This window comes from Eptatretus burgeri, chromosome 3, assembly GCF_056783735.1.
Source record: "Eptatretus burgeri isolate ZD-2024b chromosome 3, Ebu_testis_v1, whole genome shotgun sequence".
In the NCBI taxonomy this organism is placed as follows: domain Eukaryota; kingdom Metazoa; phylum Chordata; class Myxini; order Myxiniformes; family Myxinidae; genus Eptatretus; species Eptatretus burgeri.
The window spans coordinates 22,155,191-22,171,081 of record NC_140963.1 but is presented as its reverse complement, the minus strand read 5'-3'; the positions used below and the strand labels follow the sequence as shown (position 1 = coordinate 22,171,081).

General features: G+C 48.7%; 1 protein-coding gene across 9 annotated transcripts in view; it reads right to left on the bottom strand.

Annotated features, from left to right (window-relative positions):
* The window catches only part of LOC147029528 (uncharacterized), a 195,320-nt gene extending 179,831 nt beyond the window's left edge, over positions 1-15,489 (bottom strand). For 2 of the 9 annotated variants that reach the window (XM_085872638.1, XM_085872637.1), the window contains exons 1-2: positions 5,440-5,850; positions 3,539-3,850 (exon numbers count right to left, since the gene is read on the bottom strand). Coding sequence is in view for 1 of the 9 variants with exons in the window: in XM_085872637.1 (XP_085728763.1) it covers positions 3,539-3,628 (90 nt within the window). In the remaining 8 variants the exon portion in view is untranslated. The other 7 variants (XM_085872647.1, XM_085872640.1, XM_085872646.1 and 4 more) reach the window with 7 other exon arrangements.
* Positions 15,490-15,891: the final 402 nt, after the last annotated feature.

The following is a 15,891-nucleotide window of genomic DNA, read 5'->3' as shown; positions in this document are numbered from 1 at the left end:
ATCTCGATGTAATAAGTAGCAATTCAGTGGTGATAAGTCGTCTAGTAAATGTTCATTTCTTCAAGGGGGAAATGATAATTGTCACGTAATTAGATAGGGACACGGGATAGGGTAAGTGTGTCTGCGTAAACCCCTTTTGGTAGTCCCTGGAGGCTGGCCGTGACGTCACAGGACAGTGCAGCGGATGGCTCCGCCCCGTGATCACGATTGGCGGAAGGCGACGGCGGTGGGCCAATAAACGGCTCGATTGGAAGTGACGAGGACAGGAGGATAAAAAGGTTCTGTTCGGGGTCAAAAAAGGAAGAGGAAGAAGATCGGGACAAAAAGATCGTGTTTTTTTGGTGTGGAGGCTGTTGCGCAGGAAGCGTACTTGTTGTGCTGACTCGATCGTGTTCTTCATCGTGTCTTGGAGCCTTGCTGAGCCTCGTGCCTCAACTTGGTTGGCTCTGGGGTTCTGCTGACTCGCAGTACGGGGTCGAACGGCGGGCGGACCTGCCTCCCTCTCCTGCTCGCAATTTGGCGCCAGAACTGGTTCCCTGGCGGCTGTGAGCGGACTTGGGCCAGGACCAGGAGGTCGACAGCACCACGGTTTCTCCTGCCCCCCCCCCCCTGACGAGAGCAAGGCCAGCTCGTCCGACGCTGATCCAGGGACAGTTGCGTCCACACCACGGTCCATCCTGACCACCAGAAGTAGCTACGTTGTGTGTGTGTGTGTGTGTGTGTGTGTGTGTGTGTGTGTGTGTGTGTGTACGTGTGTGTGTGTGTGTGTACGTGTGTGTGTGTACTTGGCGCCTTATAGGGTTTGAGAATTGTATATTCATTGGAATTGTCTGTGTTTTTCCCCACGCCCGATCCCACACCATCCCGTCGAATCTCCCCGGATCCCTCTTCTTGCCGAGTCTTGTTATTTCTGGTTAATAATAAAAACAAATAAACATCATCATCAACTCAGTGAAAAGTGACTCGTGCCACCTTCCTCGTCCCGTTTGCGGTAGAGCGATTAGAACCGCCATGTTTGGGTTATAAATAAATAAACCGCCTCCATCGTTTCGGCTCATTCGACGTTGGCGGGACTGTTCAAGTCCGGTAGACGTCACAATATGTTGCATCGGCACAAATCCAGAAATGTCACAAATCCAAACATCTTTGCTTTTTTGCAAATTTGAACGTGCAAAGCCATGAAAGCGATCATATATTGATTCATTAGTTCTGAATCCTCATGCCCCACCAAAATATTGCCATGCCCCACCTTGAGAAACACTGCTGTAGTCAGTATTGAGGAAGTGAGCACTCTGGTAGACCCTGCAGTTCTGGATCATCCTCCAATGACCATCAACGAGGACATGGTCAATCTCCTTTGCCACACCGCCAGCGTTGGAATACCAAGTCCAGCGATGAGCCTGTGGGCGCTGAAACCATGAGCCAGCCACCTTAAGTCCGTGACTTCTTGCAAAGTCAAAAAAATAAAAAATAAAATAAAATAATTTGTGCTATTCTGGTTCACAGTTCCAGACCCATGGGGACCAACACATGTCCAATAACCATCCCTATCAGTTCCAATTGATGCATTGAAATCCCGAAAGACTGGAAGAGTATCTCGTCTGGGGCAATGATCAACCACAGACTCGAGCGTGGCGTAGAATGCATCCTTCACGGTGAGATCACTCGCTGCAGTCTGAGCATGTACACAGACCAGGGAAATGACACCCAAGAAGTGACAAATCCTTCATCTCATAATTCGCTCGTTGACCGGTGTTGCCTCAATTATCATTTGAGTCAGCTTATTGGACACAGCTGCAGCAACTCAATGGGCGTGGTAACCACCAGCGTGACCAGACCAATCGTAGGTGCAACCACCTGCCATGCCATCTCGCTGCAATCCGGTCTCCGAACCTCAGAGTGCTGCAATACTGATGTCTGTTATCATCTGAGTTCAAGTGTTTGGGCAGGTGATCATCCTCTCTTCGGGAAAAGGCATCCCAGGCACCCACTCGAAGGGACCGCCTCAGGTTAACCCAAGGAGACCGCCATCTGGTGGACGACACCTCAGCACCACCTGACACACACTACCACAATCTGACCCTGGAAGGTTTCCCTCCTATCAAGGATTGGGGGTCCCGAAGGCTTTGCCCCAATCCCGTCATCCGGTGAGCAGCCCTGCGAAGGGAAGCTGCACAGGAGGTACTCCCACGGAGTGGGTGTTCAGATTTTTTTTATGCTTCGAGAATGTTTTGCGGAATGAAGGGTTTTACGGTGGCCGGAGTGCAAATCCTGCAACCAACCTCTTAATAAAAAAGTAACCCAACTGCAGGACGACGTCAACAGACACAGTTTGGCATTAGATATGGATGGCCGTTGGCTCACAAGGAGCTCCTCTACCCTTTGTCTCTGGGCCTGTCACTTTGCCATCACCACAAGGTCTGTGGTAGATCTTCTTGCACCTCTTTTCTGGTCTTGCACCCTCTGCCCTCTCAGTGGTTTGGCCAGTCACCCCCCCCCCCAGGTACCTCATGGGTACACATGGCCCATAAACCTTCCTCATGAAACGACGTACATAAAGAAGCACTGTTCACCTCCACTCTTTTGTTTCTCTTTTTCCCACCCATGGAACCAACTTCCACATTCTCTTTAATCTCATTTGGTACTGCAGCTCAACATCATCTCAAACTATGAACTTTTTGACAACCATTAAACCACTCTACCCCCAACTTCTGCTTCTGCTTCTGGAGCCATCTTGTCCACACCTTGCATTCTCCCCTACCCATCATCATTACCTGCATCCCTTGTTTATTCGTCTGTCCAATTTCACCTCCTCCCCCACCCCAACCCCCTTCTCTTTGTGCAGTTTCTTTTGTTATGTTGCATCCTGATCTGTTCTGTGTTCTCGCTCTTCCACGAGTCTCAACTCTAAACAAAAGAAGTTGTTGGCTCTGTGTGGTCCCCGATTGGATCACAAAACCATGGTTGCAATTGAACTCAAGACCATTAGCAATTAGCGTTTCTGCACGTTTCAGAGCTGTGTAGCATGGTTAGAGCATGGTTTGACTCGGCGTTTCTGTGCATCAAAAACTGAAGCAAAGATATATTTTGGCTTTCTCGGCAGACGACGTCCAGCCCCAAGGACCGTCGTTAGATCAGTGACCATCCGGGTGGGAAATTTAACCATGTCCCCCCGGCTCACCTTTGCCTCATCAGCGAGTGAGATTTGTACCCTGGTCTGAATGGTCACCATGACGATATCAAACTCGAAAATGTCAGCCGAGCATCAAACAAAATGCAAAGCAGGTCAACAAATTAGTCAAAAGGCTATTAATGTCTCCCCACTTGAGCAGAAGCTATTAAAAGGAACGCTTACACCATCCCCTCCAATTACCACTCATCACTCAAGAAGGAAAACACTGCCAAGATGACTCGAGGCGGGAAGAGATGGATCGGACACGAGCATCAGCATCAACAACATCAAAAATTTCAAAAGTCATGCCATTCCCAAAGTGCACGACAATGGAACAAATAAAACACAACATCGTTGATCATGTACCTGCTCGCAATAACCAGACCTGGTGGCATCATGGCTAATGTGTCCGCTCCGGGTCTGGGAGGTCGGTGGTTCGAACCCCGGCCGAGTCATATAAAAGACTTTAAAGATGGTACGTGCTGCTTCTTTGCTCGATGGTCAGCATTTTCAACGACAGAACATGGACAAACACGGTGAAGGCAATGGCAAACCACCTAGTACAACCCAGCCAACAAAAAGGCTTCAGAAGCACCAACGCTCTCCAAAAGAGTATGGAACATCAAACGACCTGAACGAATGTGCATGGTCACGGCGATTGTACACAGAAGGGGGCACCTACGGGGGGCACACATACATATGCAGCGAGTCATCGTTCTATACACAGCTCTGCATTTGATGCGATACAAAACATGTACAACAGGCACATCAGAAAACTACCAACGCTACCAGTGAATAATTTCAACTAAGACCCGACATATCAGCTTGTGCAAAAAAAATCGGTTTCCTCGCCAACAGGGTTAAAGGAGAAATCGACCAACAACACTGAACTTTGGAGACGCACAAACCTGTCAAACTTCACCGCCACGTTCGACGAAAACCTGGAATACCTGCACAAGCTCCAGGTGCTTTAAACGATCAGAAAACTGCCAATCATACACACACCTGAAGCAAAATCTCATCGGCTTGTTCTCGTCACCAAGCCAACTAATCCACCAAGTTTGGTCATCATCCATCGACAACTTTTTGAGAAGTCATGGATATATATCATGTTGTTGGTCCCATCTATCAAGGGTATAGAATCACTTTTAAAATAATAATAATTAAAATTCCTGCATCTGGATCTTCACCAAAATCTCACCAACACATCCTTGTCACACACCCAACACGTCCACCAAGTTTGGTCATCATCCATCGACAACTTTTTGAGAAGTCATGGATATATATCATGTTGTTGGTCCCATCTATCAAGGGTATAGAATCACTTTTAAAATAATAATAATTAAAATTCCTGCATCTGGATCTTCACCAAAATCTCACCAACACATCCTTGTCACACACCCAACACGTCCACCAAGTTTGGTCGGAATTCGTCCAAAACTTTTGGAGATATCCTGCTCACAGACAGACAGAGACAGGGTGAAGACAACGTCACCCACCTTGGGTGGAGGAGGTAAAAATAAGGGTGATGGTGATGGTGATGGGGTGATGGTGGTGGTGATGGTGATTTGGTTCGAGGCAGTGTCGCCTTTTGATGTTGAATGACAAATGCTCTTGAGGAATGAGGCAAGTCTTGATAGAAATGGCCTCCCAGCGAAGATAACGTGGGAATGTCGCAATGAGGGGAAGAAGTGCGACGAACACCAAGGGAAACAAAGATAGTTTAGTTAAACACAGACACCACGCCCTGGTCCACACCACCGGCATGTTCGCTTACCGAGCAGCTTGTCGAGCGCTCGCCAAGCGGCTTAAGCACTCCATTCGAAACGGCTGCTTCGCTGTTTGGTAACTGAACACACCCCGGGAATCCCCCCCCCCCAGACCCCACTAAACGTAGACAAGGTACCCAAGCGAAGCAGCACAGCCCGCTCAACTCGTCAACCGTCCTACGGAAGAGATGGATCAAGGGCCGAAACCTGAACCAGGTCCCTCAGATCCACCCCCCCTCCTCCCTCCCGTCCGCTCGGCCGAAAGACGAGCCTCAAAATCGGATAAATAAATAAATAAAAACACAAACATTCAGCAAGTCGAGCGACAAAGCCGTCGCGGCCCACTCGACATCGAGCGACAGGAAATAAAAAGTTTCGGGTTTTTTTTTTTTGGTTGTTTTTTTTTCTTCCTGTACAAGCAGTGAATGAACATTCCGTTTAAAAGTAAGACTCAGGACGGCGTGGCGGGAAAAAAATAATAACTCCGGCATTCCTTACCCGTTTGGTTCGGCTGTAAATAGTCGCACGGTGAGGATGTTGAATTTAAAATAATGCAAAGAAAGATATACCCCGAGCGAGACGGATCCCGTTACGAAGCAGCAGCTGGCAGAATGAACAGGGAGGGATGAGAGAAGAGGACGAGGGGAGGAGTTTCGCACGAGCGTAAAAAAGGGGGCGGATATAATTGGAGGAGGAAGAAGTGGATGCTTCAAAAACTGCGAGCAAATTCAATTGAGTCGACGTTTGAAATGGGCGCACCGCGAGGCGCGCGCGCGCCCGGAAAGACTTTCCCGCCCGCCGGTCCGCGCGCTGCCTTCGACCACGCTTTCTCGGACGTGCGTCGACGCGAACTACGTCATCGCGTCGTCCATTTTGGATGATGAGTGCGTCGCGGTTCGCTGGTTCCCTCGCCGTATGGAAAATTAAGATTTTTTTTTTCTCTCCACATCGTGTTACGTGAAGGGTGAAAGGAGGGACTTGGTGAAAAGTGAAACATCCTGGTCTTGGTTTACTCGACCTTGGAAGCAACAACGCAAGCTTGAGCGGGACGGTGACGGCGACGGCTGCGATAGAAGGCGTCACGTCACTCCGATGGAATGTTCATGTTAAATAAACTTGAATTTTCACCCAGAATTGCGATGAGTTTCTTCCTCAGGTCACGTGATGCTTCCGTGGAACTTCACACGTGATGCCGAGCCCTCACGGCTCGGTTTTGTCGGGTAGTTGTGAAGCGGAGAACCTGGAGAACCCAAGGCACGAATCGCACACAGTCACACCGACTTGTGATGATTACACTCACACTGTCACACGAGGCACGAATCGCACACAGTCACACCGACTTGTGATGATTACACTCACTCTGTCACACGAGGCACGAATCGCACACAGTCACACCGACTTGTGATGATTACACTCACTCCGTCACACGAGGCACGAATCGCACACAGTCACACCGACATGTGATGATTACACTCACTCCGTCACACGAGGCACGAATCGCACACAGTCACACCGACTTGTGATGATTACACTCACTCCGTCACACGAGGCACGAATCGCACACAGTCACACCGACTTGTGATGATTACACTCACTCCGTCACACGAGGCACGAATCGCACACAGTCACACCGACTTGTGATGATTACACTCACTCCGTCACAAGAGGCACGAATCGCACACAGTCACACCGACTTGTGATGATTACACTCACTCCGTCACAAGAGGCACGAATCGCACACAGTCACACCGACTTGTGATGATTACACTCACTCCGTCACAAGAGGCACGAATCGCACACAGTCACACCGACATGTGATGATTACACTCACTCTGTCACACGAGGCACGAATCGCACACAGTCACACCGACTTGTGATGATTACACTCACTCCGTCACACGAGGCACGAATCGCACACAGTCACACCGACTTGTGATGATTACACTCACTCCGTCACACGAGACACGAATCGCACACAGTCACACCGACTTGTGATGATTACACTCACTCTGTCACACGAGGCACGAATCGCACACAGTCACACCGACTTGTGATGATTACACTCACTCTGTCACACGAGGCACGAATCGCACACAGTCACACCGACATGTGATGATTACACTCACTCCGTCACACGAGGCACGAATCGCACACAGTCACACCGACATGTGATGATTACACTCACTCCGTCACACGAGGCACGAATCGCACACACCGACATGTGATGATTACACTCACTCTGTCACACGAGGCACGAATCGCACACAGTCACACCGACTTGTGATGATTACACTCACTCCGTCACACGAGGCACGAATCGCACACAGTCACACCGACTTGTGATGATTACACTCACTCCGTCACACGAGGCACGAATCGCACACAGTCACACCGACTTGTGATGATTACACTCACTCTGTCACACGAGGCACGAATCGCACACAGTCACACCGACTTGTGATGATTACACTCACTCTGTCACACGAGGCACGAATCGCACACAGTCACACCGACTTGTGATGATTACACTCACTCCGTCACACGAGGCACGAATCGCACACAGTCACACCGACTTGTGATGATTACACTCACTCCGTCACACGAGGCACGAATCGCACACAGTCACACCGACATGTGATGATTACACTCACTCTGTCACACGAGGCACGAATCGCACACACCGACATGTGATGATTACACTCACTCTGTCACACGAGGCACGAATCGCACACAGTCACACCGACTTGTGATGATTACACTCACTCCGTCACACGAGGCATGAATCGCACACAGTCACACCAACATGTGATGATTACACTCACTCTGTCACACGAGGCACGAATCGCACACAGTCACACCGACTTGTGATGATTACACTCACTCCATCACACGAGGCACGAATCGCACACAGTCACACCGACATGTGATGATTACACTCACTCTGTCACACGAGGCACGAATCGCACACAGTCACACCGACATGTGATGATTACACTCACTCTGTCACACGAGGCACGAATCGCACACAGTCACACCGACTTGTGATGATTACACTCACTCCGTCACACGAGGCACGAATCGCACACAGTCACACCGACTTGTGATGATTACACTCACTCCGTCACACGAGACACGAATCGCACACAGTCACACCGACTTGTGATGATTACACTCACTCTGTCACACGAGGCACGAATCGCACACAGTCACACCGACTTGTGATGATTACACTCACTCTGTCACACGAGGCACGAATCGCACACAGTCACACCGACATGTGATGATTACACTCACTCCGTCACACGAGGCACGAATCGCACACAGTCACACCGACATGTGATGATTACACTCACTCCGTCACACGAGGCACGAATCGCACACACCGACATGTGATGATTACACTCACTCTGTCACACGAGGCACGAATCGCACAGAGTCACACCGACTTGTGATGATTACACTCACTCCGTCACACGAGGCACGAATCGCACACAGTCACACCGACTTGTGATGATTACACTCACTCCGTCACACGAGGCACGAATCGCACACAGTCACACCGACTTGTGATGATTACACTCACTCTGTCACACGAGGCACGAATCGCACACAGTCACACCGACTTGTGATGATTACACTCACTCTGTCACACGAGGCACGAATCGCACACACCGACATGTGATGATTACACTCACTCTGTCACACGAGGCACGAATCGCACACAGTCACACCGACTTGTGATGATTACACTCACTCCGTCACACGAGGCACGAATCGCACAGAGTCACACCGACATGTGATGATTACACTCACTCTGTCACACGAGGCACGAATCGCACACAGTCACACCGACTTGTGATGATTACACTCACTCTGTCACACGAGGCACGAATCGCACAGAGTCACACCGACTTGTGATGATTACACTCACTCCGTCACACGAGGCACGAATCGCACACAGTCACACCGACTTGTGATGATTACACTCACTCCGTCACACGAGGCACGAATCGCACACAGTCACACCGACTTGTGATGATTACACTCACTCCGTCACACGAGGCACGAATCGCACACAGTCACACCGACATGTGATGATTACACTCACTCTGTCACACGAGGCACGAATCGCACACACCGACATGTGATGATTACACTCACTCTGTCACACGAGGCACGAATCGCACACAGTCACACCGACTTGTGATGATTACACTCACTCCGTCACACGAGGCATGAATCGCACACAGTCACACCAACATGTGATGATTACACTCACTCTGTCACACGAGGCACGAATCGCACACAGTCACACCGACTTGTGATGATTACACTCACTCCATCACACGAGGCACGAATCGCACACAGTCACACCGACATGTGATGATTACACTCACTCTGTCACACGAGGCACGAATCGCACACAGTCACACCGACTTGTGATGATTACACTCACTCCGTCACAAGAGGCACGAATCCCACACAGTCACACCGACTTGTGATGATTACACTCACTCCGTCACACGAGGCATGAATCGCACACAGTCACACCGACATGTGATGATTACACTCACTCTGTCACACGAGGCACGAATCGCACACAGTCACACCGACATGTGATGATTACACTCACTCTGTCACACGAGGCACGAATCGCACACACCGACATGTGATGATTACACTCACTCCGTCACACGAGGCACGAATCGCACACAGTCACACCGACTTGTGATGATTACACTCACTCTGTCACACGAGGCACGAATCGCACACAGTCACACCGACTTGTGATGATTACACTCACTCCGTCACAAGAGGCACGAATCGCACACAGTCACACCGACATGTGATGATTACACTCACTCTGTCACACGAGGCACGAATCGCACACAGTCACACCGACTTGTGATGATTACACTCACTCTGTCACACAAGGCACGAATCGCACACAGTCACACCGACATGTGATGATTACACTCACTCCGTCACACGAGGCACGAATCGCACACAGTCACACCGACATGTGATGATTACACTCACTCCGTCACACGAGGCACGAATCGCACACACCGACATGTGATGATTACACTCACTCTGTCACACGAGGCACGAATCGCACACAGTCACACCGACTTGTGATGATTACACTCACTCCGTCACACGAGGCACGAATCGCACACAGTCACACCGACTTGTGATGATTACACTCACTCCGTCACACGAGGCACGAATCGCACACAGTCACACCGACTTGTGATGATTACACTCACTCTGTCACACGAGGCACGAATCGCACACAGTCACACCGACTTGTGATGATTACACTCACTCTGTCACACGAGGCACGAATCGCACACAGTCACACCGACTTGTGATGATTACACTCACTCCGTCACACGAGGCACGAATCGCACACAGTCACACCGACTTGTGATGATTACACTCACTCCGTCACACGAGGCACGAATCGCACACAGTCACACCGACATGTGATGATTACACTCACTCTGTCACACGAGGCACGAATCGCACACACCGACATGTGATGATTACACTCACTCTGTCACACGAGGCACGAATCGCACACAGTCACACCGACTTGTGATGATTACACTCACTCCGTCACACGAGGCATGAATCGCACACAGTCACACCAACATGTGATGATTACACTCACTCTGTCACACGAGGCACGAATCGCACACAGTCACACCGACATGTGATGATTACACTCACTCTGTCACACGAGGCACGAATCGCACACAGTCACACCGACTTGTGATGATTACACTCACTCCGTCACAAGAGGCACGAATCCCACACAGTCACACCGACTTGTGATGATTACACTCACTCCGTCACACGAGGCATGAATCGCACACAGTCACACCGACATGTGATGATTACACTCACTCTGTCACACGAGGCACGAATCGCACACAGTCACACCGACTTGTGATGATTACACTCACTCCGTCACACGAGGCACGAATCGCACACAGTCACACCGACTTGTGATGATTACACTCACTCCGTCACACGAGGTACGAATCGCACACAGTCACACCGACTTGTGATGATTACACTCACTCCGTCACACGAGGCACGAATCGCACACAGTCACACCGACATGTGATGATTACACTCACTCCGTCACACGAGGCACGAATCGCACACAGTCACACCGACTTGTGATGATTACACTCACTCTGTCACACGAGGCACGAATCGCACACAGTCACACCGACTTGTGATGATTACACTCACTCTGTCACACGAGGCACGAATCGCACAGTCACACCGACTTGTGATGATTACACTCACTCTGTCACACGAGGCACGAATCGCACACAGTCACACCGACTTGTGATGATTACACTCACTCTGTCACACGAGGCACGAATCGCACACAGTCACACCGACTTGTGATGATTACACTCACTCCGTCACACGAGGCACGAATCGCACACAGTCACACCGACTTGTGATGATTACACTCACTCCGTCACACGAGGAATGAATCGCACACAGTCACACCGACATGTGATGATTACACTCACACTGTCACACGAGGCACGAATCGCACACAGTCACACCGACTTGTGATGATTACACTCACTCTGTCACACGAGGCACGAATCGCACACAGTCACACCGACTTGTGATGGTTACACTCACTCCATCACACGAGGCACGAATCGCACACAGTCACACCGACTTGTGATGATTACACTCACTCCGTCACACGAGGCACGAATCGCACACAGTCACACCGACATGTGATGATTACACTCACTCTGTCACACGAGGCACGAATCGCACACACCGACTTGTGATGATTACACTCACTCTGTCACACGAGGCACGAATCGCACACAGTCACACCGACTTGTGATGATTACACTCACTCTGTCACACGAGGCACGAATCGCACACAGTCACACCGACTTGTGATGATTACACTCACTCCGTCACACGAGGCACGAATCGCACACAGTCACACCGACTTGTGATGATTACACTCACTCCGTCACACGAGGAATGAATCGCACACAGTCACACCGACATGTGATGATTACACTCACACCGTCACACGAGGCACGAATCGCACACAGTCACACCGACTTGTGATGATTACACTCACTCTGTCACACGAGGCACGAATCGCACACAGTCACACCGACTTGTGATGGTTACACTCACTCCATCACACGAGGCACGAATCGCACACAGTCACACCGACTTGTGATGATTACACTCACTCCGTCACACGAGGCACGAATCGCACACAGTCACACCGACATGTGATGATTACACTCACTCTGTCACACGAGGCACGAATCGCACACACCGACATGTGATGATTACACTCACTCTGTCACACGAGGCACGAATCGCACACAGTCACACCGACTTGTGATGATTACACTCACTCCATCACACGAGGCACTCGAGTGGGATATTTAATATTTAATAAATTTACAAATTCATACACGGAAAGGAGGACACAGGGGCACGGAAAAAACACACCAACGAGGTGTCTGTGTGTGTGTACACATGTGTGTGTACGTGTGTACACGTGTGTGTGTGTACACGTGTGTGTACGTGTGTGTGTGTGTACACGTGTGTGTGTATGTGTGTGTGTACACGTGTGTGTACGTGTGTGTACGTGTGTGTGTACACGTGTGTGTGTACGTGTGTGTGTACACGTGTGTGTACGTGTGTGTGTGTACACGTGTGTGTGTACGTGTGTGTGTACACGTGTGTGTACATGTGTGTGTACGTGTGTGTGTACACGTGTGTGTGTACGTGTGTGTGTACGTGTGTGTACATGTGTGTACGTGTGTGTGTACACGTGTGTGTGTGTACGTGTGTGTGTGTGTGTACACGTGTGTGTGTGTGTGTACGTGTTGTGAGTGTGTGTACACGTGTGTGTACGTGTGTGTGTACACGTGTGTGTACATGTGTGTGTACGTGTGTGTGTACACGTGTGTGTACATGTGTGTGTACGTGTGTGTGTACGTGTGTGTACATGTGTGTGTGTACGTGTGTGTGTACGTGTGTGTGTACACGTGTGTGTTTACATGTGTGTGTGTACGTGTGTGTGTACGTGTGTGTGTGTGTGTACGTGTGTGTGTGTGTACATGTGTGTGTGTGTACATGTGTGTGTACGTGTGTGTGTGTACACGTGTGTGTACATGTGTGTGTACACGTGTGTGTGTGTACATGTGTGTGTGTACGTGTGTGTACACGTGTGTGTGTGTGTACGTGTGTGTGTGTACACGTGTGTGTACGTGTGTGTGTGTACACGTGTGTGTGTGTACGTGTGTGTGTGTACACGTGTGTGTACGTGTGTGTGTGTACACGTGTGTGTACACGTATGTGTTTGCTTGTACCGAAGTCCAACGTTCCATACTTTTTGTTTGAATGTTTGTTCTGCCAAAGTCGTTTCTTGGCCTGTGTAACGCTGGGCGGTTTGCCGCCATCCCTCTCCCAGCAGTAGTTAGGGTAGGTATTTTGTAATTTCTTCATGCTGCTGGCAATAACTTTCCCACTCCTCACGAAAGACACCATGAGTTCTTCAAGATGCATCAACCAATACCGGCTGACGGGATTGTCGTTTGACGTCCATCCGAGGGATGGCAGTCACATTGATGAATTACCTGCCAGTGAAACACCGGGAAGACAGTTTATAGCTTCGCCAGGATTTGAACCCTGGCGAGAAGACTTTATAGGCAACTGTAGCCTCAGAACTCCGTCTTAATTTATTCATCACTAAATATAATTCCAATTACAACGACAAAGCATTTGAAAATGCAAAACTCGTCCGCTTTGTATTCGGACTTCTTCTTCCATCTGCTTCATGGAACTTTCGACATTTTGATCAAATTATAATTAATTTGTCTTCTCCATATTCTCATAACAAAGATTTGCTGAAAAGATCTCCAACTCATCCACCAAGTTTCGTCCGAATCCGTCCTTAACTTTTTGAGATATCTTGCTGTATATTCAATGGTGAATGTGAAGAATCAGTAAAAAAAATATATATATATTTTAATTCTCCTATCCGGATCCGGATCTTCACCAAAATCGAATCAATTCGTCCGTATCACACATGTAACCTTGTACACCAACTTTCGTCCAAATCCATCCACAACTATTTGAGATATCCTGCTCACAGACAGACAGACAGGCAGACAGCCAAACAAACAGACAGGTGTGAAAACACAACCTCCACCCACCTTGTATGTTTTCTTGCTGAACAGGCTGTGTGTGTGACACCCAGGCTGTCCACCAAGAAAACATGATAACTTGTTGACATGATAACTTTGAAGATACACCTTTGGTGTATATGGAAAATTACAGAGAATAATTTCCGGGTGGCCCTGCTGGAAGAAACGTTCGAAAGATACTGGAAAGCCATGAAGCTGATCAAGTCTTTCACAAAACCAGCTGGCCAGTCCTGACAATTGACTGAAAGTAATTTTGGTAGGAATTTGTGATTTCTCCAGGATTCTGGTGATTATTTGCTTCCGCTACATGACGTGAAAGACACCCATGGGATGTTTCACTTCCACCAGCTAATGTTAACAATTGGGACAAAAAAAAAGAAGTGATGTCCATCCGAATCAATTCCCTCTTTGTGACGCACCAATCTGAGTCTTGTCAGTAATGACACTCGGACGAAGCAGCTCAAAAGGAAGTCACTACCTCTCCCCCATTGTATCGGACTCCGACTGGACGAGCCATGTTCTATTAAATTTGCATTTTGAGCTTTCTCCTCTATTGTGAGAATACTGGGTCACAATACACAAGCTGTTAATGCAAAACGAATGAAGAAGGTTTCCAGTTTAGAAAAAAAAATTGTTGACATAACTTTGAAATAAATGACGGCTTTGTTGGCATTGCGCAGATACACTCCTGCATGGTTCCACAAAATTACACATTTATAAATATTGTACTGCAAACATGGGAACATAAAACTGCGACGATAAAGAAACGTAATCCACAAATCGCCCTTCATCAGTTCCAGTTGACAATTATATATCAAACAATCGATCGGTGTAATCAGGCCAGAATCACACTGTGTGAGGAAGCATAAGTAGCTTAGGTTTCCCCAATTATATACAATCCAACATTCAGTAAAGTTCAATATTTTCAAACCTCAGTTCATGTAAAACCTCGGTCGGTCCGTGTACTCATCTTCACCTCCAGCTCACTCGAGACCAAGAACCGAAGAGCAGCAGCTTACGTACTTGCAATTGGCATGTCTCCTAATCAAGCCTCCAGCTCCCTGGCAAACCTTGACTTTCCTCTGCCCTTCTTTTGCTCTTGCTTCGTACTGCTGCCTGCTTACTCTGTCCCGCTGCAAGCCAACCGCCCGAAAGATTGATTGACGTGCCTCAAACGTGTTACGTGGTATCGGAGGCTTGACTGGCTGCAGGAACTCTTTATAAACCTGGAATTTGTGTCGGGATTATTTGGTGGCCAGGAAAAGCCGGGCATGTTGGCAGCTTCGCTTGCGGCAACACCACAGCTTCATTTGCCGCACTTCCACTCGAAAACAAAGCGAGTATGTGCGAACCGTCGACCCACTTGATATCAAATCCACTCTTCCGGAATGAGGAAAAGGCTTCCTTGAAGTTTACGGTTGTCAACTCTGGAAAGAAGTCATAAATTTCAAGAATCCAGTGGCCTACAAAAGTATTCACCCCCTACCACTAGTGTCACATTTCGATGAATTACGGAGAAACAATTTTGCTTTTGAACGTTTGTATTCATCACTGAATAGATCAAAGTAAACACTGTTATAGTTGAAGGAGGTTACATGTCAGGAATATCTACAAAAAACATGTACAAATCAAAATTCACTGGTTGTAAAATTATTCATCCCCTTAGGTCAGTGCCAATTCTCATGAGTATTTTTGGGTAGGTCTCCACCAGCTTTGT